This window comes from Charadrius vociferus, unplaced genomic scaffold (genome assembly GCF_000708025.1).
Source record: "Charadrius vociferus isolate BGI_N301 unplaced genomic scaffold, ASM70802v2 scaffold46, whole genome shotgun sequence".
In the NCBI taxonomy this organism is placed as follows: domain Eukaryota; kingdom Metazoa; phylum Chordata; class Aves; order Charadriiformes; family Charadriidae; genus Charadrius; species Charadrius vociferus.
The window spans coordinates 257,709-281,303 of NW_009648710.1; the positions used below are offsets into that span (position 1 = coordinate 257,709).

A 23,595-nucleotide genomic window follows, 5' to 3' on the forward strand; every position below is an offset into this window, starting at 1 on the left:
GGCAGCTCGGGACGCCCTGCCTGCGTTTCACCGCGTTCCTTCCAGTTCCTGACATTTCAACCCCAGTTTAAAGCAACTGGAATAATTTCTGTGAACTGCTTTAACCTTTCTGGCCAAACACAACGTTTTCGGGTTTGGGTTGGGTTGTTGGTTTTTTTTTCTTTGTTCTTTTTTTTTCCTTTTGTTTTTGGCACAGTTGAATTTCCAGCGGTCCTGTTAAACACGTCAACAGGAGAGATTGAATCTGAATTCCACACATATGTCCAGCCCCAGGAGCATCCTATTCTCTCTGAATTTTGTACAGAACTAACTGGCATAACACAGGTATAACTGCTATTTAGTATTATTTTACACCGTTATAATTGCTATTTACTGTTTTTTTTTTTTAAGCATGCCTTTAAAGGGCTAAAGAAAAACAAATCTCAGATGAATTTCAGTGCATACTAACGCATACTTCTTGTTCTGTTTCATAAAGAATCAGGTTGATGAAGGTGTTCCTCTAAACATTTGTTTATCACAGTTTTTGAAATGGATTCAAAAAATACAAAAGGAGAAGAAAATTATATTCAGTTCAGATATTCCAAGTCATTCAACTTCAGAGGCAAAACCATGTACCTTTGTTACTTGGACAGGTAAATAAAATTTCCATTTCCTTTTTCTCCAGAATAGTACACATAGAAAATGAACATTTGGTGGTGCTAGTGAGACTGCGTCTTTACTTCTAGGGAGTCAAAATCCTGGTTTTAGGTGTTAAAGATGTGCAATATTGGGATAAAACTGAAAATAGGAAATCCATTGAATCCTGATGCGTTTATGACATCTTTGTCTCCAGGGTCTGACATCGTTACATTTGTCTGCTTTACATTTAGTGAACTGCGTCACCATCCTTAACGTGTCTAAATGATGTAATGAGGTGTTTGAGATTTTTACCCATCATGAAGTCACTCTTCACTAACAATAGGCATTCATTTACCCTCCCGTTCCATGGCAGCAACCCTAGTGCTTTTCATGTACAAAGACTTTGTTGGCCTGTGCTAACGAAGCCTGTTAGCCTATGCTTCCTGTCCAGCAGTACAGGACACTACTAGTATGTTGATGGTATGTCCCTTTATGTAGATTTTAAGTCATGTTTATGTAGATTTTAGGCCAGTTCTTTAGTGATGGATTATTTGTGGGTTTTCTCCTGTACAGACTGGGACCTGGGTGTGTGCTTGCAGTATGAGTGTAAAAGGAAGCAGCTGCGAAAACCTGACATTTTAAATTCCTGGATTGATCTCAAAGCAACATACAGGGTGAGAAGATCGATAGACTGTGAAACACTTATACCCATATTATCATCTCAAAGGCTAACTCTATCTGAGGGTATAAGCCAATATTGTATGTTCCAGTGACTAGAGTAACTCCTTTGTTTACTTTTCATGTTGTTATTCCTCAGTAACAAATTGCATGTCCTAGAACTGCGTGAATTTTAATGGAACTCTTAATGCTAGGAAAACAACATGGTGTTATTGTTGATAAATGAACAATAATTCTAGGAGAATTTTTTGAGCTACTCTTTCTTTCCTGACATCTTTTGCTCTCCTTGCTTCCTAACTTCCCTAGTTTTGTGTGCTCTTATTGCTGCCTTACATTGCTGAGTAGAAAAGAGTCATCATCATCTGTTTAGAAGTACTTAAAGGTCTAGCACGTGAACTGCACTTGCACCAGCAAGAATATTCTGAATAGCATGAATAATACTGAATAAATGAATGTATATTTTATTACATAGTATACACTGCAGTAGAGTTCTAACCTGGGGGCTCAGAGCACCTCAGTGTACCTTCCCCTCAGTAGGCAAGGAAACTTTCAGAGGATGATCCAGGAGTCTCCCTGTCCCAACACTTGGAGCTTAGGCTCCATATCTGGGTAGCAGAATCAGGTCTCTAAAGACAAACAGTGTGAACTATTCCCCCCTTTCTTGTGATCAAATGAGATACTGTGAGTGAGTAGCAATACTCACTTTTTCTCATTTAAAAAGAATTTATACCTATGCTAAATATATTAATGCCCATACCTTTGCAATACGCAACACTTTAAACATCTCAAGATTTTATAGTTGTATTCTTCAATGCTGCACTGTTAAGGCCTTCATCAATGTAAGCTATAAAGTGCAAATGAATGACTTCAGAGCTAAGACAGAATGGATTAGTTTAAGTCTGAAAGAAGGGATTCGTGGTTCTTTCCATTCTAATTTGTTACAGGGTAAGTCACCTACAGTCTTACGCTTATCTATCCTGACTGCAAAATGAAGATACCTGACTTGCACAATTGCCTTGTGAGATTTATTATTCATAAGGCAATATTTCTGAAATGGTTTTCACTTCACTATGAAAAGGTTTTGAAATGCTTTATGTTAAGCACCTGCATTTTTTTCCATAGGCCTTCTACAATAGGAAGCCTAAGGGGCTAAGTGGTGCTTTGCAGGATTTGGGAATAGCTTTGCAGGACGGGAACATTCTGGTAAGTATGATATGATGATCCTCACTTTAATGTATATATTTTTTTTGTAAAACTAAATAGCTACTATTTAGCTTTAGTTAGCTAAACTAAAGCAGCTAGTAATAGCTAGTCATTACTCTAAATAGTAACTATTGTTTCTAGATTATGCAATGTTCTGTCCAACAATAACATCAAAACAAGAAAGGCTAGATGCTTCAAAGATCACAGTTTGTTATTTCTAACCTCATGCGCTATTTCTGAAATCTCTCCTAGTGCTATTGAGTGCATGTTCAACAAGATCAATTGCTAAGGTGCAAAAGAAAAGAGGTGGAGGAAGGATAAGGAAACTTGATTTTACCCAATAGCTCTGGACAGCATATTAGTGTAAGAGAATACCAGCACAGTATGATTTTTTTTTTTTTTTTTGGACATGATTAATAAAACAGAGCAAGGATTTTAAAAATTGTGGATATATATTCAGCTCTATGGATTGGTCCTTCAGGTGTTTCAGCACAGGGATTTTTTTTGTAATTCTTCTGCTTCCCTTTTTCAAATTAGGTAACTATATGGCAGAGTTCTCTGAATTCCTGTCATTTATGTAAATCTTACCTAGATTACATTTTTCCTCTAATAAGAGCTAACCCCAGTAGTAATTTAAAAAGAATACATTCATATAACCATACTTTTGAAGGGTTGGATGATTCTCGGAATACTGCCCGTCTTGCTTGGAGGCTGATTTGCGACGGCTGTGTGCTGAAGGTTACTAAGTCTTTGGATAAGGTTAGTGACTACTTCAGTTCTTCCCTTCTACTTGCTTTAACCACAGAACAGTTTAGGTTGAAAGCGACCTTTAAGACCATCTAGTTCCAATCCCCCTGCCATGGGCAGGGACACCTACTAGCCCAGGTTGCTCAAAGCCCCATCCTACCTGTCCTTTGTAGCCTGGAATACAGATGAAAAGTGAGCTATTCAAATAATAAACCCAGCATCTTGACTATGAATTGAACAGAACATCCCTAGGCTGATATGCTTATTAATTTTGTGCATTGATTCCTAAAACTTCTGGGTATTCACTTTCCAAAATATCCTTTTGTTTACGGACTCCCTAGGCACATCTGAAGAATAATTTAATTTCCGGAACATCGGCTATAAACTTCACTGACAAGACTCCACTGGGAAGTAACAGCAGACCTGAAACATCTAGAGGTGGAACTTGCAAAACAAACTCTCTGGCTGAGAAAAAACACAACAGCATTGCTGGAATTAAGATAAATTCTAATGTACAAACGGAAGAACAACAGACCACTCGCATTGATTCCTCTGCAGATGTCCACGCTGTACCTAGCAGCAGCTCAAGGACTGAGTTACATGCTCAAGCCCAAAGCTCTTTAACAGCATCCACTGACAGATTTCCTGTTCCTCTTGAGCAGGCACAGCAATCTCACAGTACTGTATCAACAGGCATTCAGCAAGGACTGAGCAACAGGCAACCTCTGCGTACAGCCACATATAGCGCTCCAGTACAGGGATCGGGACTAGTGCTCGTCTCCACTACCATTTCTTCAGTTAATATCTCCAGTGAGGATATTAGTACTACTTCTGATTGCTTATCTCTGCTGACTGACTGGGAAGATGTTGCTTTAATACCAGAATCTCAATATGAACAAAATTCAGACTGTGTTCAATTCAAAGATGACTCAAGTACAGATATTTTAACAGTGCTTGAAGAAAAAACAATTTCAAAACAATCGACTGTGGTGAGTTTAGATAATCAAAGTTTGGAGAAAACTGTAGTACCTGTGGAACCTCTGAAATCTATCGTTTACAGAAGTCCTGATACTACTATCTATAATGTAGAGATGGTACAAAGGCAGACTTCAAATTTTTCAGTTTTTAAGTTACCATCTGCAAAGATAAATGCTATTTCAGCACAATCAGCATTAACTGGAAATTATTCTACTCCTTCGGAGGTTCATAAAAGAAAGCCAACTAGTCCAAAAATGTTCCCGCCAGCAAAAAAACAGTCTTTTGCTATATATCAAGAGAAAACTGCATCTTTTGATCATTCCTTACCTTTAAGAAGCTCAAATTTGCCCAATGTGTCTCCTGCCATTCTGAACTCCACAGCCAATTTGAATCACTCTGTAAGAACTGTGAAAAATGGAAAATCAACTCCCCCTCTGTGTAACTGCGGTCGAAGAGCTAAAAAACTGCATGTGTCAAATACTGGTCCAAATCACGGCAAAGCATTTTTTTGTTGTCCTGTTGGGAAGCACGAAGGTAATAAGAAAGGTTGTGGATACTTCAAGTGGGAATATGCGCTTCTGAAAGAGAAATCTAATGGTATCACCCTGAATGCAGATGCTTTGACCTCTCTTGGAACTTACGCTAATAATTTAGGAAGTTCTTCCAACAAGAAGTATTTGTGTCTTAGACCCTCTATGAGAACTTGAAAATTCATGCTTAATATAATCAGGACAGTCAAATGACGTCAGATATATGTTCTGAGAGTGGGACAAAAATGACAGTGCTTGGTTAACATACATAGAAATTGATCAAGCATACAAAAATATCAATATATCATAAAGTATCTTGTTAATGAAGTGTGAGAGAATAGATAAGATCATTAAGTGCTAAAATTAAAGTATGAGCAGCTGTTGCTACAAATCTTAATTTCTGCTGTGTGTTTTAAATTCTTTACTAGTCCAGTCCTTAAAGAACATTTTAATGATACAGATTTTATTTATGCTTTTTTCTAAATACTTGCAATGATTACAACTCAACTTTTTAAATTTATTTAGAAGTTGTCGTTCTGTCCTTCTCAAAAGTGATTCTTGAAGCAATAGTATTCTCTTAAACTCTTACTATTTTTAAAATCCTTTAAATTAAATAACAATAAAGATAAAATGCTGGTGACAGTTCATTAGTTTGTTTAACACACATCACCTATTGCGCTCTTGACTACATGAGTTTCCCATTTCATTTGTATCAGTCTGCCTGCTTTTGTACTATTATCTAGTCATGTGGAACCTGGGACAGCCAAATGCTGGGAATTGGCTAAGAATTTATTCAGACCTAATCTAAGAAGGACATAGTACAATGTCTCTTACTATAAGTTACTGTGTAAATCTGCAATATCTTACTCTCAAAAAAAATACTATAATAAAGCACGAGGTACTTTTAATCTTTTTTCCACTCCTTCTGGCGCAGTTCATTTCTTCTGATCTTCCCACTAATAGTTTTTGGCAACTCTTGAACAAACTCCATCTATTGGGAAAGAGAGGAAATTGCAGTACAAAAATAAGAGTTTACTTTTTCTTAACCTCAGTGGCAGAGGCTTGGAAGCCACAGAACAGTTAACACCCACTGCCTTATGGTAGTGAAAATTATCTGGGTATTTAAGCACTCACCTTCCTGGGATACTTGTATGGAGCAGTAACTTTCTTAACGTGGTCTTGTAGCGCTTTCATCATTTTTTCTGGATCATGTGATGCATAGTCAGATGTTAAAACAACAAAGGCTTTCACTACCTAAAGAAGTTACAGCAGCAATGGTTTAAATGCCAGGGAAACAGTATTGCGCAACAGCAAGACTTGAAATTTTAACCAAACATTCGCTGACAAACTGCAAAGTAATGTGTAGGGCAGCTACAGAAAGCTTTGCTAAAGTCTGTGGGGGCTCACTATTAATCTGGACTGTGCAGGCCATTTATATGCGTTTGATAAAGAAAAAAAAACCTAAGTATTTGAATGACAGGGAAAGAATCAAACAGTGCTTTTGTTATATTGGATTTGGGGCAATTGCCTTGGTCTGTTTTTTCCTGTGTGGGTTCTCCAGTGTCTGATAGAGTTGAAATGCCAACTTGAATTTATTTAGTTTTAATTTAAAAAAGAAAAACAAATCCCTGGATAGACAAATCCCTTGGAAGTTGGGCTTTATTAGCTCTGGCATGCACAAAGCTACTTAAATATATAACCTTGCTTAACTTGTTTACCTCTCCTCTGATGGGGTCTGGACTGCTGACGACCGCTGCTTCTACCACTGCAGGATGCTCTACTAGGGCACTTTCTACTTCAAATGGTCCGATACGGTATCTTTGAAATGGAGGAAAGGGCTTTTAGTTGTATTTGATAGCACATAAACATAACTTCACATCTGAATCATCTGTTACTCAAGTTTACTGATTAATCAGGCTTAAATTACCCAGCAGAATTAATGACATCATCAGCTCTTCCAACAAACCAGAAGTATCCTTCCTCATCCATAATCCCTCTGTCTCCAGTGACATAAAAGTCCCCACGTATTGTTGCCTCTGTTTTCTCTGGATCATCCTAGGAAAGATTAAATTGCATTTTACATGAAAACTACCTGAAAAATACATGAAATTGCATTCTAACATATTTAGCATATAAGTTATTGTGCAGTCAAACATTAAAAAATTTCAGCTTTTCAGACTGGTCCATGCTGTGGTCACGACTCAAGTGGGACATTAAGAATAATTCACCATTAATTAATTCACCATTACTAAGCTACAAAACTAGATATAAAAATTAATAAGTTGCAATAAATGTGACTGACCTAAAATTTTAATCTTATTATATTATGCCCCATGGCTTTAGGAACCACTGAAGGTTGCAAAAATATGTAGGCTTATGGAACTGAGACTTTGCTTTTAGGCAATTATCCTTTAATGTTTTTTTTTCCCTTTGTATTTCTAGCATCTCCTATCCTGAGATTATTTTTTTTTACCTCCAGAAAAGTTTTGGCTCAGCACAGCACAATTAATAAGAGCAACTGATAAGCCTTCTTTCTACAGGAGATGCAACTGATTTCTGCAAGAATTTTTCTAGGCAGTATGCATGGTGTTCCATTCCCGCATGCTCAGTACTGCTCAGGAGACCTGATTATAGGCTGATACTATCCATAAAATTTAATGAGGTTTCCTGGTGTCAGAACTGAAAGCACTATCGTCATTTGTTCTGCTGGTTGTTGGGCCTGAAAATTCCAAGCAACATGGGAAAAAAAGAAACACTTTATTGTATGTGAAACATTGCACAAAGCTCAAATCTGCAGGGAAGGGATCTGAACAGTGTCCTGCTTCTCAGATGGGGGCTCTAGTCCTTAGGCCAAAGAGTGTTTTGGGATTAGGGGGTCCATCAAACATTTTCCTTTATATTAAGGAAATAACAATCAAAATAAAGTGGATTTTAACTTGCTAGGCAGGACAATCTCATCGAACGCTTAATTGTTTGTATAAGTAGACCAAGCATCTGCAGGAAAAAAATGTAAATCCCTCTTTCCTCCCCACAGGTTTTTAGACCAGTAAGCAGAGTATATGTAAATGAAACGGGCACTACATTCCTTGTGACAGAGATTTAGCAGGATATCTACTTTAACTGCAAAAGTATTCTTACAGCATAACAAGTAAAAAGAAAAAGCGATCGTGTAGGTTTTACTCTGATGGCAATATCTCCTTCTTTTCCAGGAGGCAGAATATTACTGTTTTCATCTATAATCTAAAAATAAACAAAACAGTTTTATTATCCCAGAGTCAAATAAAAAAGCATTATAGAATCTTGGTGTGTATTTAAAATACATAATCAAAGAACTTTTTAAATTGGGAAATGATTTGGAGCAGTAGGGGGTCTTACTCTTGACAACTGACGTGTAAGATTATTACTAATCCACTGTACTTCACACTGTCTCTTATCTGAGGAACTCCAAGTACCATGAAACAGGTAATGAAGTTAGTAAGAGCCCAGGGAGGATCATAAGTAATGGGGTGAGAAAACTTAAGAACTGAAAGAAAGATACTCAACATTTTAATCCATATTGCAAATTGATCTGGTGCTCGAATCTGCTTCAGCAGTTTTGTTATCACCAGGAAACAACATTCACTCCAACTTTTCCTCAACTCAGCAATTTCATTTCTATCATTGTCTCAATATCTAACTGTTGGTGAGCAGTGGGCTGCCATCTGTGTTGGTGAGAATGGTGCAACAGGGAAGTCCAATTGCTTATTTTGCACACTCAGTTTAGGGCAGTAACATGAATTTCTTCACTCTTTCATTCACTGCTGAATGACGGTACACGGTACAACTTTGTGTTAGAGCTTTCAAACCTCTTTAAAGGACAGTGATTATGCAAGAGAGAGAGACTGAGTCACCAGATGTACGGTACCTTGACATCATACCCTGGAGATGGCTTTCCCATAGAGCCAGGTTTGATTTTCATTCCTTTAAAATTTCCACAGATCAGCACCTGTAACAAGTGTTGTTGGGTTTGGGTCTGGTTTGTTGTGTTGTTTGCTTTTTTTTTTTAATTAAACTGTGGCTTGTATATTCAGTCTTTAGCTTAGGTTTAAAATACTCAGCCAATATTGTGTATTTCTATGAGAAATAATAATTGTCTTCATTATAACAATATATCCAATGATTAAACTTCTAGAAATAAACTATGCCCTCAGAATCATGCCCATAGCTCCAAATAATGTTAGTGAGTGCTCTAAAGATAGATTCTAAAGCAGAATTTGGAATGCACTAGTGAGGAATATACCCCTTTTGTGTTAGTTCTCAATGCAAAGCCTACAGGAATGAAAAACAGTCCTTGGATTTTGGGTGAAGCTATTATGATTGTTCTATGACTTATAAAAACTACAGTTTTCCAGTGTTGCTTATTGCAATTGACTTTTCCCCTGAAATTCATAACTGCATATAAATGATTTTAATCACTTTTTCTTGGCAACCTGAACTGAATTTACTGCTGTATCTGTAAAGCATACATTTTCACATTTGTAAAGCAGAACATACTGTTTCTGTCTGTCCATAGCCTTCATGAATATCTAGCCCAGTCTGGACTTTCCATTCTTCCATCACCTCAGGGTTGATTGGCTCCCCAGCACTCACACAGTGCCGCAGGCTTTTGAATGTATAGCTTAGTGAGAAAGAGAAAACAAATAATTGGCAGTCATCTATCTGCTATGTCCCATTCACTACTGTATTCCTGTATTGTGGGGTCCTTTCTACAGAAACCAAAATTTTTTACTTATTCATTCTATTTGAGCTGTGTAGTGTTAAACAAAAACAAACCTGGAAAAAATGCAAATAAAAAAGAAAAAACTGCTGGTTTACTTCTGTATTATTTTAGAAAATCTAATGATCAATGTACTGTTTCTAACCCTAGAATCTGAACTGGGGTCTAAACTGAAGAGGAATACCAAAGTTCACCCTAATGACAATAAAAACTCACAGAAGAGTTAAGTGAGGGCGAGCAGTCTTTCAGACATTTCACCAAGTTGTGCTGACGCACACATTTCTTGTAGCTTATAGTATTGGAGGGGCAAGTGGAAAAACAAAAGGAGAGGGAATGTGATTATAAAAGCATTTCTGAAGATACATTAATTATGATATCATGGGTACCCTAGTACATCCTCAGCTAAATGGCTTTTCAAACTCTTAAGCAAGTTCACTGTAATTTATGAAACCTGAGATGGTTAAGCCATCCCTAAATCTTTATTCTGACTTTGCTCCTAATACTTAAGTTTCAAAATGTTGAGAAATACATGAGCTGTGTTACTGTTACGCCATTGTAAATTTGGAATAAAATCAAGGTGACATGAGCATTTGGTCTACTGTTTTGATCAAATACACCAACAAGGATACTCTGCTTTTGCTCACCTGGACAGTTTATGTTGCACAAACATTCGATAGGCAGTTGGAGCAGAACAGAAGACGGTTATGGGAAATCTTGACAGACTCTAGAGAATTTAGAATAAAAAAAAGTAAATGTTGCCAATATACTGAAACCTGTGAGGTCTCATCTTCATTGTAAGAGATAATACAATGATCTCTGCATCCAGCTTATGAAACACACGAACAAAACGTTTAAGTGTCCTAAAAGCAGTTAGCAATGTACTTGCCAACACCAACACACAGCAGTTATATTTAATTAGTTTCTTCTTCAAAACAGAATGTGCATAATTTTACAATTAGTTCCACACACCAAAGTTTTTTGCTCTTGAAAGCTTTACAGTTTCTCTTGCAGAATTTCTTCATAATTGCCAGTTAGGTAGAAAACAAGTGAAACCATAAGGCTACTTTTTTAGATGCTCTGTAGGTGTACAACGAGCAATTTCCAGCCACCTCATTAACGTGGATATGATGATGAAGTCATTCCATTTAAAATGAAACATGGTAGTCTTTTTTCAAATGATGAAGAGTTGTCTGTGGAGGATGTAGAATAGAATATTGGTTTCTTAAAGAAATTCAACCTTGCTGCCTCTTTGCTCCTTAACTTTGAATTACATGGTGCAGGCAACTGAAATTCTCATTCATTGATTACTGTCACTTATTTTAATAACACCACCAAAGCGCTCCACAAATCCCAGAACAATTTCTTGTGTACTTCACTTTTAGGCCAATAATGGATGTTGGCAGGTTTGTGCAGTCGAATTCAGAGCAGAGCGTATGATGAAATTCTTTGGATGTCTAATATGCTCTTGTTTTGGGGTACATATTTGCAGCACTCACTGCTTAACTGATTGGTTGGTTACCACCCAGCGAAAGCTATAACTATGCTGTGTGCTGCCCCCATGCAGCGCTAGCGGAAAGGAAAACCTGGGCAAGACCAGCCAGAGAGAACCGTGCTGTTTGTTGCTCTCCTCACTTACCTCAAAGACAATGCTTGGGTCGAAGTGTGGCATCTTATGTGAAAATACACATGCCCCTTGAATCCATGGTGAAAAAATGCTGCTCCAAGCTGACTTTGCCCAGCCCGTGTCTGACGTATTCCAAAATATATCTGAGGAAGTCAAGTCCAGCCAGTACCTGGTAATACAAGGAAATGGTCCACAGTCTCTATTTGGCAGGGACAAGACAAATATTAAAATATCAACAAGAGATGTGCCCGTGAAGCAAATCCATCACTGGTTGTCTTGGGTAAATGGCAATTAGGAAAGGCAGAATTTCTGAGCAAGAGTAAGTCACAGCATAGTGAGGATGTCATCAGGATAGGTTGATGTTGCATTTTTCTAAGGGAAAAATTATACTGGTGCACAAGCTAACACCACCTCAGAGTATGATGTTGTATGAGTATGTATGAGATTGCTGGGGTTTTGTTGAACTCATTTTTAGGGATGAGGATTTTTTTTGTTTAATTATAGTTTGGTACTTTCTAATTTGTTATTCTTTGCCTGTTAGAGTGAAGTGCACTGCCATATCAATTTTATAAACAGCATTGCTTTATAAATGTAAAGATTTTGAACTATTAGCATTTTGTTCCTGCAGGAGCTGTGTCTAGTCCAGACACACATGAATTCAGAAGCCTAACAGACCCATTTTTTTTTCCTGTTTATGGTACAGAGTTCATTCACCAAAAGTTAAAGAAAATCTTAAAAAGAAGTTAGTGACTATATATGACTGCTACATTCTCTATACACTAAGGCAGCTGGACTCAAACTGCCCTGTTTTATGAAAAAAACCCTACTTTTTGGGATGTAAAACACCTGTTGTTGTTTAAACTATTGAAACAAAAGCTTCCAGTAAAAACCTTGTGGTTTTTTTCCTTCTGCTATGTGACCAGCTACAGAAATATGTTTGATTTAAAGTGATATCTGTACCTTCCACTTACTGTGAGGCCGATACCATAGCTGCTGTGGGAATGTTCAGTCATTTTTGGAGATCCTGTAGTTCCACTGGTAAAATAGATGGCCATTGGATCTTGACACTTTGTGGTGACACAGTGGTGATCAGAAGGAGCATTTCTTAAAATAAGCAAAATGAAGAATAAAGTGACTTGAAAGTGTGACTTGCACATTTTTGAAAATATTTAACAAAAATAACAGAAATCAAAAGTGTCATAAACATTGGTAATTTTCCACTGTGCAGTCCAAAAAGGGTGAAAATATATTGGTGTGTGCCAGCATTCCCTATTGAAAACAAACCACTGTGCTTTTCTTTCATTACTGCTCTGGTGCTTTATTTACTCACTTCAGGAGATCTTTAAAGTTCAGCCATCCTTCTCTGTGGCCCTCTGACACAAGCAACTTGAATTTCAGAGACGGGCATTCAGTCCCAACTGAGTCTACAGCTGGTGCCACAGAATCACCAGTGATGATACACTTTGCCTTGGATTTCTGTAGTCGATGAAGAATGTCCTTCGCTGTCAATTGCTGTGTGCCAGGAATCAGGACAGTTCCTAAAGGGAAGGAAGGGGAATGGAAAAACAGTCTCAATGTTGAAGAATAACACTTGTACATACAAGCAGACTTCAGCTTACTTTGTTCTTTTGAGTGGGACAGGCAGGGCTGTACTAAAGGAGGACTTGGCTTTACATTTGTAAACGTACTGATTTCTTTGCTGGATTAAATGCTACATGAGGATTGGCACAAGTTAGCAAACACTGAACCGATCATGGGACAGTAAAAGAAATCAACAGAATAACTTCTCTTGTTCTGAAAACACTGCCCCTGGAACACGTCACCTCTCTGGACTTGACTTCTTTACTGGTAAACATAGCCGTTGCCTCACAAGGTATACTGCGAGTGTTTGTGAGGCACCAAGACATTCTGGGTTGTAAATACTGGGAAGCTGAGTATTTAACAGATGCCACAGGGGAATGTGTGAAACACTTTAGTAAGTGTGGGCTAATTTCACTACAAGTTAGCAAGGGGGACATGCTGGAAAGAGGAGAACGACAGAGGCACACGGACTCAGAGTTCCTCAACAGCTAGAGCATGCGCAAGAGTTCTAAAAGCACCGCAAAGAAAAAACTTGGCATAAAGAGTGGTTTTGACCAGCATGACACTAGTTCATCCTCATTAGCATGTTAGTAGTTCTGAGTGCATTAAACAGCAAGGATTGGTTTAAGTCACAATTTCTGTACCTATGTACCATTTCTATGCTTTTACTAACCTGTTCTCATGCAAGCCACATTCACCAGCCACCACTCCGGGATCCGGGGCAGAATCAGAATAACTCTGTCTCCCCGTTGCAGACCACAGGCATCAGACAGTACATTTGCGACTTTCCTGGACAGCACTCCCAGCTCCTCAAAGCTCCACCTCACCTCTTCTCCGGCACCATCTACCCACCATAATGCGGGGTTTTTAGACGTTTTTCCCTCCTATAGAACAACAGGGTACAGTAAAAATGCTTCATTTTAGAAACACATTGCCTTTATCTTAAGTCTGAGGAAGAAAAGCATTCATCACTTGTTCAGTGCTGGAGAAACCTGGGGATGCAACAGAAATTTGCCACCGATTCCAAGAGACAGAGAACTCTCCCTTAGAAAGAACAGCCTATAAATGTAATTTAGGAAATTAAATTCATATTCCTTTCCCAAGTTCTTCATCTTACACTCTGAAGAGGTTTACAGCAATCAGCACAGAGAATGAAGAATCTTTCTGGTTCAGGTCACACTGACAAAGCAGCTGATGAATGTGGGTACCTCTGGGTTGTGCCCCAGAGTCTCCTGAGCTGTCACACCTAATTTTCAACTTCATCTGGAATTGGGCCTGTCTGATACTTCTGAAAATTAAATCAAAGTTTCAAAAGCATAGGCCCAGGCAGTGTGACCTTTAATCAATGTCACACCTAACCGATGTGTGAAGTGCTTTAAAATGTATGTATACAATGTGTTTTGAAAGGGGCCAATGCATTTAGCACTAGCAGTACAGTAAGTCACTTCCCAAGCAAAAAATTCACTGGAGCAGCAAGAATATGACACCTTATTATCTATCTGAAAATACAATAACAGTAAGGTTCCCTTTCAGGGGAGTAGATTTTATCTGTGCACTTCAGAGGGCAAAACCTCTTCTCCAGAGGCTGTGCCTTGCTCCATTTACAGCCTGCCAAAACCTGTTTTTCCTGCAAAAGGAACAATTGCGTCAGACAGGTGATACCTCTGCTCTGTTCTTGCTGCCAAACTGGACATAACTGCATTTAGCCCCTCATTATGACCAGCCTGAGCCTGCAAAACCAGTCCTACATCCATAGAGATGAGACCCGCGTAGTGAGTAAAGTGATAGACCTCTACTCCACGGGTTTTTTCTATATTCCCGTTCCTTGCATAAAGCTCACGTCTGGTTTGGGGTTCAAAGTTGCTCAGTTTTGTAGATTTCAAGTCCCCGGATGCAAAAGATTTCACATTTGGGATAGGCGGGTGAGGTTTGACATTACACTGTATTTACGATTAATTTTATAGGCAGGCAATTGAACACACAGAGGTCAAGTGATTTCCCCAGCACATCCAAGTAGGGTGCATGTCACGGCTGAGAGGGTAATTGATACAAGGTTTAGAGTGGTTCAGTTAAAAATCTCACTTATGAGGCACCTATTTACTCACACTTAACCTCACCAGAGTTACTGATTAAAGGAAAGAATAATTTGGACTTGTGGACAGGACAGCGTGTGGCTTGATGGATCTATATGTTCAACCCGCATGAGATGATCACCAGATTATAATCAGAACATAACCCCAGTGTCTTAGTCACTGGATTTGTCAGATACTCAGCATTAATGACCAGCATTAAATACTTTGGCATCAGAGAAGCCAAGTAACTGTTACCTTTTCCACTTCAGTCCATCTATCCAACACATCTCTTGCAAAGTTGAAGTACTCTGGCACCTCTGGTCTGTACTGTTGTTTTATGGCTTCATAGCTCAAAGAGGCGTGAACTGGGTAGCACCGGCTGCAAAGTTGGAGAGATCTTCTCAGAGGAGCCCTCAGGGACATAGCACTTGTGATCTTCGGTAAAAAATGCACAGCAGCAAGAGCCATAATAGTCTCTTCAAGGTTATTCCTTACTGATTATTAGCTCTCCTAGAAATGCTACAGTGATACAGATACAAACCTGGTATTAGCTATGTGGTTTCAGAACAGCTTTTACTTACACAGTGGAATACACTGAAACAACAATCCCAACTATAAATTGCAGTAACTACTGAGGACAGCTCCAGTTCAGCCCCTGCTCTCCAGTGACAATCATACAGCTGAGATCCTGATCCTGCATTCAACCAGCAGCACTCAGCTCTGTCACTGGGGCAGTTTCCTATAATTCACGTTCCTTTTCATCCCGTAAGCCCCACTAATCCTGTAGATCACATTTCAGTTGCCTTATACAGCAGAGAGGCGCTGAACACTACCCAAGCACGTCAACTCTGACTTCTGTAAATGAAATGTCTGCTACAGACTGACAATACAGAAGTAACAGCACGGACCAAGATGTTGCACTGATAATCCAGCAATCACGCGTTAATTACTGGCTGACCACAGTGTCACTTGGTACAAAGTTACTAGTGTACAAGCACTGGGGATATATTGTTTGCCAGGAATGAAATGAATGTAGCTAAGCCCTGAGAAGATACTACATATTGATGCTTTAAGCGTTATTTTGGTGTGTGGTCAGCAAAAGGAGTCACTTTATGAGACAGGGTAAAAGATTCCCTGCAAAAGGATCCAAAATGCAAAGCCTTACTTGTCAAAAAGAGTCAACTTATAGGAGGTCTGACAACTCCGAAGTAATTATTTTCATGCACTATCAACTGTCTTTTATTTACAAAACAACATAAACACTGCTAGTTCCTTATGGAATTAATAACTATCCGGCTGTAAAATCATGTGACTTTAGTTATTCAGTGCAGCAAAGAGATGTTTTTTGGATCTGTAACATTCAGTCTGAGTACGACAAACACAGGAGAGAAACACAGCCAAATGAAAGATAGAGGGACAGGGAGAAGAGGGAATGTGGACAGACAAGAGACAAATCAGTACTGATCCAGTGCTGAAAAATGTCCTGACCAACAGCTTGCAAGGGCAGGCGGAGGGTCAGTTACCTTGTCAAAAGGCTGTCAATCCCAACTTACTGCCTCTCTGCCTTGCACTGAAGTGGAGCCCTCTCAGTGCTGGGATGTGTCACAGCTTTGACTCCTTACACAGATCTCAGACTCTGGCTGCGTGCCCGCTCTTGCACCGTTACTGTGTCCAGTGGCCGACTCCTGTGTTCCTTACATGTACTTTGGACTCACGCAAGGGTCAGCCAAGTCCAGCACGGTTAGAATTGCTGATAGGTTTCTACAGAGCTCAGTGGAAGTAGAAAGTGTGAGTCCCAAATCTCTTCCATTTCCTTCTCCTCCCCTATTCCCACCCACCAACCCACAGAAGAACACAGTTGTCAGGCCTTGCTATGGACAAATTACCTCTGTTACGCTCTGGCTGGGGCCACACAGGAGCAACAGCCTTGCGATTGGCTTTGCGACTACACCACTCAGCGGGTAGCTTGGGGCTCCTCAGGTAACAACAGCAGTTGAGCCATGACAACAGTGAGCATCGATTTCTGGGATGCTGCAGCTGGTGCCTGGACCAGCTTTGTTAATACCTGGTGACTTGTGAGGTTCTGTAAGGGCTCTGCCTCATGTTCAGAGAACACACAGCTATGTAGTGCTCCAGCACTGCTGCCTCCTCTGCTCCGCTCCTACAGGAGAGGCAGGAGGGAACGTATGCCATCCCCTCTGCCATCCAGACCACAGCCAAACATCGCTGTGGGCACAGCTGTGGCATTGGTGCATGCCTCTAACTTAGCCTCCCTTGTGAGGATGCCACTCACTAGGGAGCTAGTGACAGCCATAGCTTAAATTGGGGCATCAAGATTCATAAGTTTGTCTGCCAGAGCCCTAAATTGCTCCTGCTGTATCACCAGCCTCAAACTGAGGCTCTCAGGTCAGCAGAGAGATTGCTGACGCCCATCTATGTCTTTGGGGCAGAACAGTCCTCTGGGTGCTGATCAGTGAGGGTGATGCTGTGGTCTTTCCTGGCACATGGGTCCTGCACTTTTGCCAGAACTCCTACCTGGGGTTCTGCCCAGGTCTGTTTGTAAACAGCACACTCAAAGGAGATGTCAACAAGCTCCCTGAAATGTTCACTGCAGCAGAAAGAAACTGACTCAAAACAGAATCCCGCAAACAACAAAGCTGCCCTCTGTTTAGCGTAAAGAGAGACCTACAATCAGTCTGCAGTACTGACATTTTAAACAGCTCTCTGAAATGCATGCGACGCAATCCTCCCAGAGGAAAGGCCTTAAAGGGATTCCCTACCCAGAAGATCACATCATGAACGTTAAGAGAAAATTACAGCAATGGCTTATGGTAAGAGTCAGCGAATGTACCAGGACTATGTAGGCAAGAAGGTTTCCAGTTTAGGAAGAAAACCTTGACTTCCAGACCTAACCTGTAACCTGTTCTTTTGGTAGGGCATAAAACTAATTTCCAGAGCACTGATGGGTATTTCCAAGTCCCCCAGCACTTTTCACCACAGAAGTATCCTAGCTGTGTTCTGAGTGGTTAACTGTTTTAACTCTGCACCACTCACAGCTGCCTGTAGAAATTCTTCCTCATGTTCCAAACATGTCCTTACATGCCCAGCTCCAGAGACTATCACTGTAATTCACCAGAACTTTTGAGTCTTTCACACAACCCCAGCCCTGCAAAGATTTAGTGACTTTTAATTTGTGTGGTCAATAATTCCACTGATGTCTAACAATTGCTGTCGACTTGTATGAGCCTCAAAGGCTTGGCAGTAATAGAGTTTCAGCTAAGATGTAAACGCCACCTCCTTTGCAGTTGTAACTGATAAATACTTCATTAATTCATGTAGTTTCCTTTCTTCCTGCTTTAGCCCAACTGGATTCTCTGAATGTAAATAATACAATAGTCCTGTAGGGTATCATATTATCATATGGATATTCATATATACTGGATAGTGAGGCCTCCTTAGCTGTCTCCTCTACTTGTTTTCACAAAATGTCGAGGAACTTGATTTTGTCCCCCCTTGATTGTCCAAGAAGCGCAAGAGTTCCTGCAGGGAGATGAGGCTCTTAAGGACAGGGATGCGTACAGACACCTTCCTTTAGAAACTATGCTACGGACCACGTTTTTTCTGCCAACACACGTTCTCTACTATCTCAGGCCTAAATTTACCTGTATAAAGAGTTTCTGTTTCAGCTGGTCCCTCTACACCATGTCACCTCCAGTAGCTGGACCGGACGCCGGGGAAGCGGCCGAGGCCGGGCTGTCCCTGTGCCGGGGGTACGGGCCGGCGCTGGACGCACCGCTGCGGAGGAGGACTGCCGTCTGCTTGCTCCCCCGCGCTCCAGCCAGCGTCCCTCCTCTCCTCTCCCCTCCCCGGCCCACCGTTTCTCTCAGTGCTGGAATCATTAACACAAACCCAGACTTTAATCCTGGCACTGCAGTTCGGACAAGCGAAAGCACCAAGGGCTATGAGTGACTGAGTTTAGCCACAGCCGAGCGCTCTGAGCCCGGGGTACTGTGCCTGGCGAAATGCTCAACCTCCCCCCTGGCGCCTGTCAAGTCTGAGGTGAATGCTAATTTTCAAGGGTGAGGGGTTATTTGCCTTTTTTTTTTTTTCCCTCCAGGCGCCCTGCGCTGCCCGCAGCAACACCGGCCGGGAGAGGAGCCTGGAAGCCGGCTGAGGGCCTCCCCGGGGATCCCCCCTGGTGCCGGGGCCCGGCTTCCTGGGAGCAGCAGGGCAGCCCCGGGCCCTGCGCCCCGCCGCCCCGGGCCCGGCGGGAGGTGCGGGTGCGCCGCGCCCGTCGCCTCCCTCAGCGCTCGCCGGCAGAGCTGCGCGGGGGCGGCCGCCAGGCCGCGGGGGGGCGCTCTCTGCCGGCGGGCGGGCACGCGCGCTAAGGCCGGGCGCCGGGCTGACGCCATCGCGGCGCGCGGCGGCGGCGGGGCGGGCCAAGCGGCCCCGCGGCGGCGGGCGGCAGCTGGAGGCCGGCATGCGCGGCATCCTCATCACCTGCAACATGAACGAGCGCAAGTGCGTGGGGGAGGCCTACAGCCTCCTCGGCGAGTACGGGGACCTGCTCTACGGGCCCGAGCAGGTGCGTGGGGGCGGCCCGGCCGGTCGCTCGGTGCCGGGCGGGAGGCGGCCCTGAGGCCGGGGAGCGCGGTCCTGCGCGGAGTCGGCTCGCAGCTCTCGGCTTCTGCCTCCCGCAGCCTGGCGGCGCTAACGCCGGCAGGGCGGGGAGAGCAGCGCCGTGAGGCCGCCTCTGCCTTTCTGTATGTAAACCAAACCTGTTTGTGTTCACCACACGCGAAAATGCCGGTTTCTGTAAGCAAACACCAGCGCAGCCCCGCGGGCAGGCTGGAGAAAAGGCCCTTGCCCATCACCTCCAGGCCCCTGGGTGCGGTGGTGCCTTGCTGCTGGGTTTTGAGTTGTGGGCAGCGTTGCTCGGTACTCACCAAATGAGAGACGTGCCTTGTGTGAAGTTTGCAGAGCAGGAGGAGCGGCTGTCTGGAAGCGAGAGGGAGGAGGATGAGGACGATGTGGAGGCAGCCCTGAAGAAGGAGGTCGGCCAGATCCGCGCCTCGACGGAGCAGAAGCTGCGGCGGTTCCAGTCAGTGGAGAGTGGTGCCAACAACGTGGTCTTCATCAGAACCCGGGGCATAGGTGGGACATCAACTGACTCTGCGTAATGCTGTGGGGATAAACTGCTCTGAACGGTGTTAGTAACAGGCCCCAGAGCGTGACTTCCAAGAAACTCTTGTATACCAAGCTAATACAGGGCTTCCCTTTCCCTTTGCCACTGAATTTTGTCCTTACTGGAGTCGCCAAAGGTAGAGGAATCTGCTTTGACCGAATAGTCTTTAACTATCCAAGTTTTGGTATAGTAAAAGAACTCTACAGAAAAAGATTTGAGGCTGACAGCAGTGCAGTCAAACCTGCATTTCCCCATCTTAATAGTTAGAGGGGGGAAGAAGGCAGAAAATGCCTTCCATTTGTTTCTCATACCTAGTTGTTTTTCTTGTAGAACCTGAGAACCTGGTGCACCATATATTAAAGGATATGCATGCCACTAAAAAGAAGAAAACAAGAGTCATTCTGCGCATGCTACCGATTTCTGGAACTTGCAAGGCTTTTATGGAGGATATGAAAAAATACACGGAAACGTTTTTTGAACCTTGGTTCAAAGCCCCTAATAAGGGTACTTTTCAGATAGTTTACAAAGCTCGTAATAACAGTCATATGAGTAGGGAAGAAGTAATTAAGGAATTAGCAGGTATGTATGGATGTCACACAAAACTAAGAACAAGTATATAAGCAGCCCACAGCTGCATACATAACCTAGGTCAGATTATTAAAAGTGGTCTTAATGGGCTTATGTATTTGTTGCTTAAAATCTGTATGTTGAATTACAAAAGCTTCTCCAAGACTTAAAAAAGCTTGGCATCAGTATTCCTTGTTGGTGTTGATGTCTTAAGAAACAACAAGCAGAAGAGTACAGCGTGGAGTAGGATATGGGGGTTCAGTTACACGTGCTTTGAAATGACTGCTATCAGTCTTTCTCTGTGCATGCTATATTGAAATAACATGTTACTATTTCCACTGAATATATGACTCATAAAATAGCTCCACCTTACTCGCGTATTTTGTTTCTTGGTAATTGTAGTGGGATAGTTTTTCAGTTACTTCAGTCTTACTGGTGGTATATTCTAAGAATCCTGCCCTGTTCTGCTATTTCAAGCCACTAAAATAATGAGTAATTGATTACAACTAAGAGGGATGTTGCCTTCTCTCTTGTAACTTTTATTCTTTCAATAGGGCATGCTTATGCTCCAAAACAGTTTTTCCAGCATCTTTTAAACTACATCTTGTTTTACAGGAATTGTGGGAAGCCTCAATCCAGAAAACAAAGTTGATCTTAATAACCCACAATATACAATTGTGGTGGAAATAATAAAAAACGTCTGTTGCTTGAGTGTGGTGAGAGACTATGTGCTGTTCAGAAAATACAATCTACAGGAGGTAGTGAAGAGCAACAAAGAAGACACACAACAAAACCCATCAAGTCTGACAGAAGAGCAGAATTCGAAGGCAGTAAAACCAGAAACCAAGGAGGAGGAGAACAGCTCAGAAGAAGTAAAACAAGAAAACAAGAATCAAGGTGAAATAGAAGCTGAGCCCAAAGGGAATGATGCACTGACAGTGTAGAAAATGTGGTAGAAGGGAAAGATAAACACAATTGAAACCTATTAAAAAAAGGTGCCCTAGAGTTCTGAAAGGGCATTTTAAAGAGGAGAGTGGGTTTTGTTTTGAAATCTCGGTTTTAAAATCCACATGTGTAAGAATTTTAATACTCGTTGCAGGTGGAGCTGACATTACAGCAGATGTAAGAGCACTCAAGAGTGTGTCACCTTTCTGGTGAACCTTGCTGTCATTCTTCTACAGCTTTGTTCTGCATTGCCTTTACCTAGCCAAAAAACAGGAGTGTGGACACACATACGTAAATGTGGCCATCCTGACATATATTGACACTCCTTTGTTATATCTGATGGCTACAGAAATCAAAGGCAGTGCAGAATCAGCTCTAACGGGAAGAATTGACAGAAGTGAGAGATCTGAAAAAAGACAGTTGCTTGCAGAGGGTTTTTAAGGAAGTGATCTGACAACTTGTGTGACTGCAGAACTCGGATATTTTTTTCTATGTGAAGAGCAGAATGAGCTAAAACTGATCATTTCCTGTATGATGGAGGGTTTTATGTAAATTTATATACGCGTCGCTTTACAGGGATATGTGAAGTCTTGAAAGTGAATGGAAAGAACTGGTATGATCAAAATACTTGAATACTGTAAGACGAGCTAGAGTAATAGATTTGACTGTTCTAGAACAGCAGTACAGTGCAGGCATTGCAGATGGTTTTAGCAAAAACTACATGTTTGTTTACATTAGCTGTGTATACAGCAGTTACTGGTTTATAGGAAATACTGTAGTCACTGAACAGAATCCTTTTAAATAATTTCCTGCAAATAGCCTTTTGCTGCTCTTTCCAAAGACTTAATCCTTGGGTTTTTTTATAAAATCTTTTTTTTTTGTTTTTTCTGAGGTCTCAAAATTTGAATTTAAGTACTGCTTGGAAACTTCTTACGAAAGAAGCTCTCCATTATACCATACTGGATAAGGGGGATTAAGTTCAATTTTTGGTAGTTTTAGCTTTACAGTATTAATTTTGTTTCAGATTGAAAGTAATGTTAGTGAGTCTTTCTGTTGCCTGTTTGTTACAGAAACTGTTTTGATATCCCAGTGATTTTTAAAAAACAACCAAAACCAGTGCAGCTATAACCTGCTTTCCAGTAGGGTTTTAAGTATGCTTCCTGTGCACCTGTCTAGCTTTAATATTTCATTTCTAGCATAAAAGCCTGTGGGTTGCTAATGGGAAAAGACTGATCTTGAAGAACACCACTTGTTATTTGTCTTGGTTTAATGCAAAGGATGTGTTCAAGTCTCTCTCAGCAGTGTTTAATTTATATTTTCCTCTTTTCTCAAAATTGTTATAGAAATTGGAAAATTAAGACAACTTTTTTGTCCAGTCCTGCCTCCCTTACCACCCATTTATTAAAACTCTGCTTTCTTACCTCCATCGGTGTTTTCTTTAAATTTTAAAGTTTTTTCTGTGTGGATTAAAACCAGTAATATCTAAGTCACATGCAGGAAAGAACCATTGGAGACAAGACACAAAGGCCAACAATGAATGTTTATTGGTGGCTGATGTCAGTGATCACCATTCAAGACTGCCTACTTACCTTACTAAGGACAAAGACAGACTCATGGATAGTTTGTGGCTTTTTTTTTTTCTTCTACCTCTCACTCATCTATGTATCTACAGCTCTTCAGAAGAAACTGCTGAATCGCTACCATCCATTTGTGAAGCCTAAGTCTGACATTTTGATGCTGCCTATGCTGCAGTCTTAAGAAGATGTCTGCATTCTTTTACTTCTGATTTTTCATAATTTGCACTTAGTGAACATTCACTGTCAACACATTAATTCCTCAATCTTGGGGCTTTCAAGATTCAAACAAGCAGGGTGCTTAATTTGGATGCATGCAAGATCTATGGCCGTTTCTGGGAATTTCATTACATACAATCATCATTTCCTCATTACTAAGCCTCTTGTGGGTTAAAATATCTGGTCTCAAAGAATGAACACACTGCTCCTTCACCTGGTAATCACTCACTTCTACTTGTACCATAATTCTGAAAAGCATTAGGTGGCTGGAAGATGTGTTTGCCTGTGCCTTGCTAAGTAGGCTTGATATTTGTTAAG

General features: G+C 41.2%; 3 protein-coding genes across 3 annotated transcripts in view; 2 read left to right on the plus strand and 1 right to left on the minus strand.

Moving 5' to 3' along the window:
• Positions 1-4,931, plus strand: part of ERI2 (ERI1 exoribonuclease family member 2) — a 7,784-nt gene extending 2,853 nt beyond the window's left edge. The window contains 7 exon segments of the mRNA XM_009886599.1: positions 197-324; positions 476-632; positions 1,192-1,292; positions 2,419-2,473; positions 2,476-2,499; positions 3,170-3,258; positions 3,588-4,931. Of these exon segments, the coding sequence (XP_009884901.1) occupies positions 197-324; positions 476-632; positions 1,192-1,292; positions 2,419-2,473; positions 2,476-2,499; positions 3,170-3,258; positions 3,588-4,931 (1,898 nt within the window).
• Positions 4,932-5,658: 727 nt separating this feature from the next.
• On the minus strand, positions 5,659-15,255 carry LOC104287823 (acyl-coenzyme A synthetase ACSM3, mitochondrial-like). The gene is made up of 13 exons (XM_009886556.1): positions 15,043-15,255; positions 13,389-13,599; positions 12,465-12,672; positions 12,095-12,238; positions 11,147-11,303; positions 10,155-10,234; positions 9,288-9,411; positions 8,659-8,739; positions 7,893-7,994; positions 6,682-6,809; positions 6,473-6,572; positions 5,889-6,008; positions 5,659-5,745 (listed from the first exon to the last, which is right to left on the minus strand). Exons 1-13 carry the CDS (start codon positions 15,253-15,255, stop codon positions 5,659-5,661), a joined length of 1,755 nt encoding a protein of 584 aa, XP_009884858.1.
• Positions 15,256-18,489: 3,234 nt separating this feature from the next.
• Positions 18,490-21,823, plus strand: THUMPD1 (THUMP domain containing 1). The gene is made up of 5 exons (XM_009886600.1): positions 18,490-18,557; positions 19,108-19,372; positions 19,761-19,941; positions 20,303-20,551; positions 21,155-21,823. The coding sequence occupies exons 1-5, from the start codon at positions 18,490-18,492 to the stop codon at positions 21,481-21,483; spliced, it is 1,092 nt and encodes a 363-aa protein (XP_009884902.1). The 3' UTR covers positions 21,484-21,823.
• The last annotated feature ends 1,772 nt before the right edge of the window (positions 21,824-23,595 follow it).

What these genes read in the sequence shown, in the direction of transcription:
- LOC104287823 (XM_009886556.1), bottom strand. Translation starts at nt 15,255, where the DNA reads ATGGCTCTTGCTGCTGTGCATTTTTTACCGAAGATCACAAGTGCTATG. An exon ending in GATGGACTGAAGTGGAAAAG is followed by an intron (nt 13,600 to 15,042) that starts GTAACAGTTACT and finishes GTTGTTCTATAG; the next exon opens with GAGGGAAAAACGTCTAAAAA. An exon ending in GATGTCATTAATTCTGCTGG is followed by an intron (nt 6,573 to 6,681) that starts GTAATTTAAGCC and finishes TCCATTTCAAAG; the next exon opens with ATACCGTATCGGACCATTTG.
- THUMPD1 (XM_009886600.1), top strand. Translation starts at nt 18,490, where the DNA reads ATGTCACCTCCAGTAGCTGGACCGGACGCCGGGGAAGCGGCCGAGGCC. An exon ending in TGCTCTACGGGCCCGAGCAG is followed by an intron (nt 19,373 to 19,760) that starts GTGCGTGGGGGC and finishes CCTTGTGTGAAG; the next exon opens with TTTGCAGAGCAGGAGGAGCG. An exon ending in AGTAATTAAGGAATTAGCAG is followed by an intron (nt 20,552 to 21,154) that starts GTATGTATGGAT and finishes CTTGTTTTACAG; the next exon opens with GAATTGTGGGAAGCCTCAAT.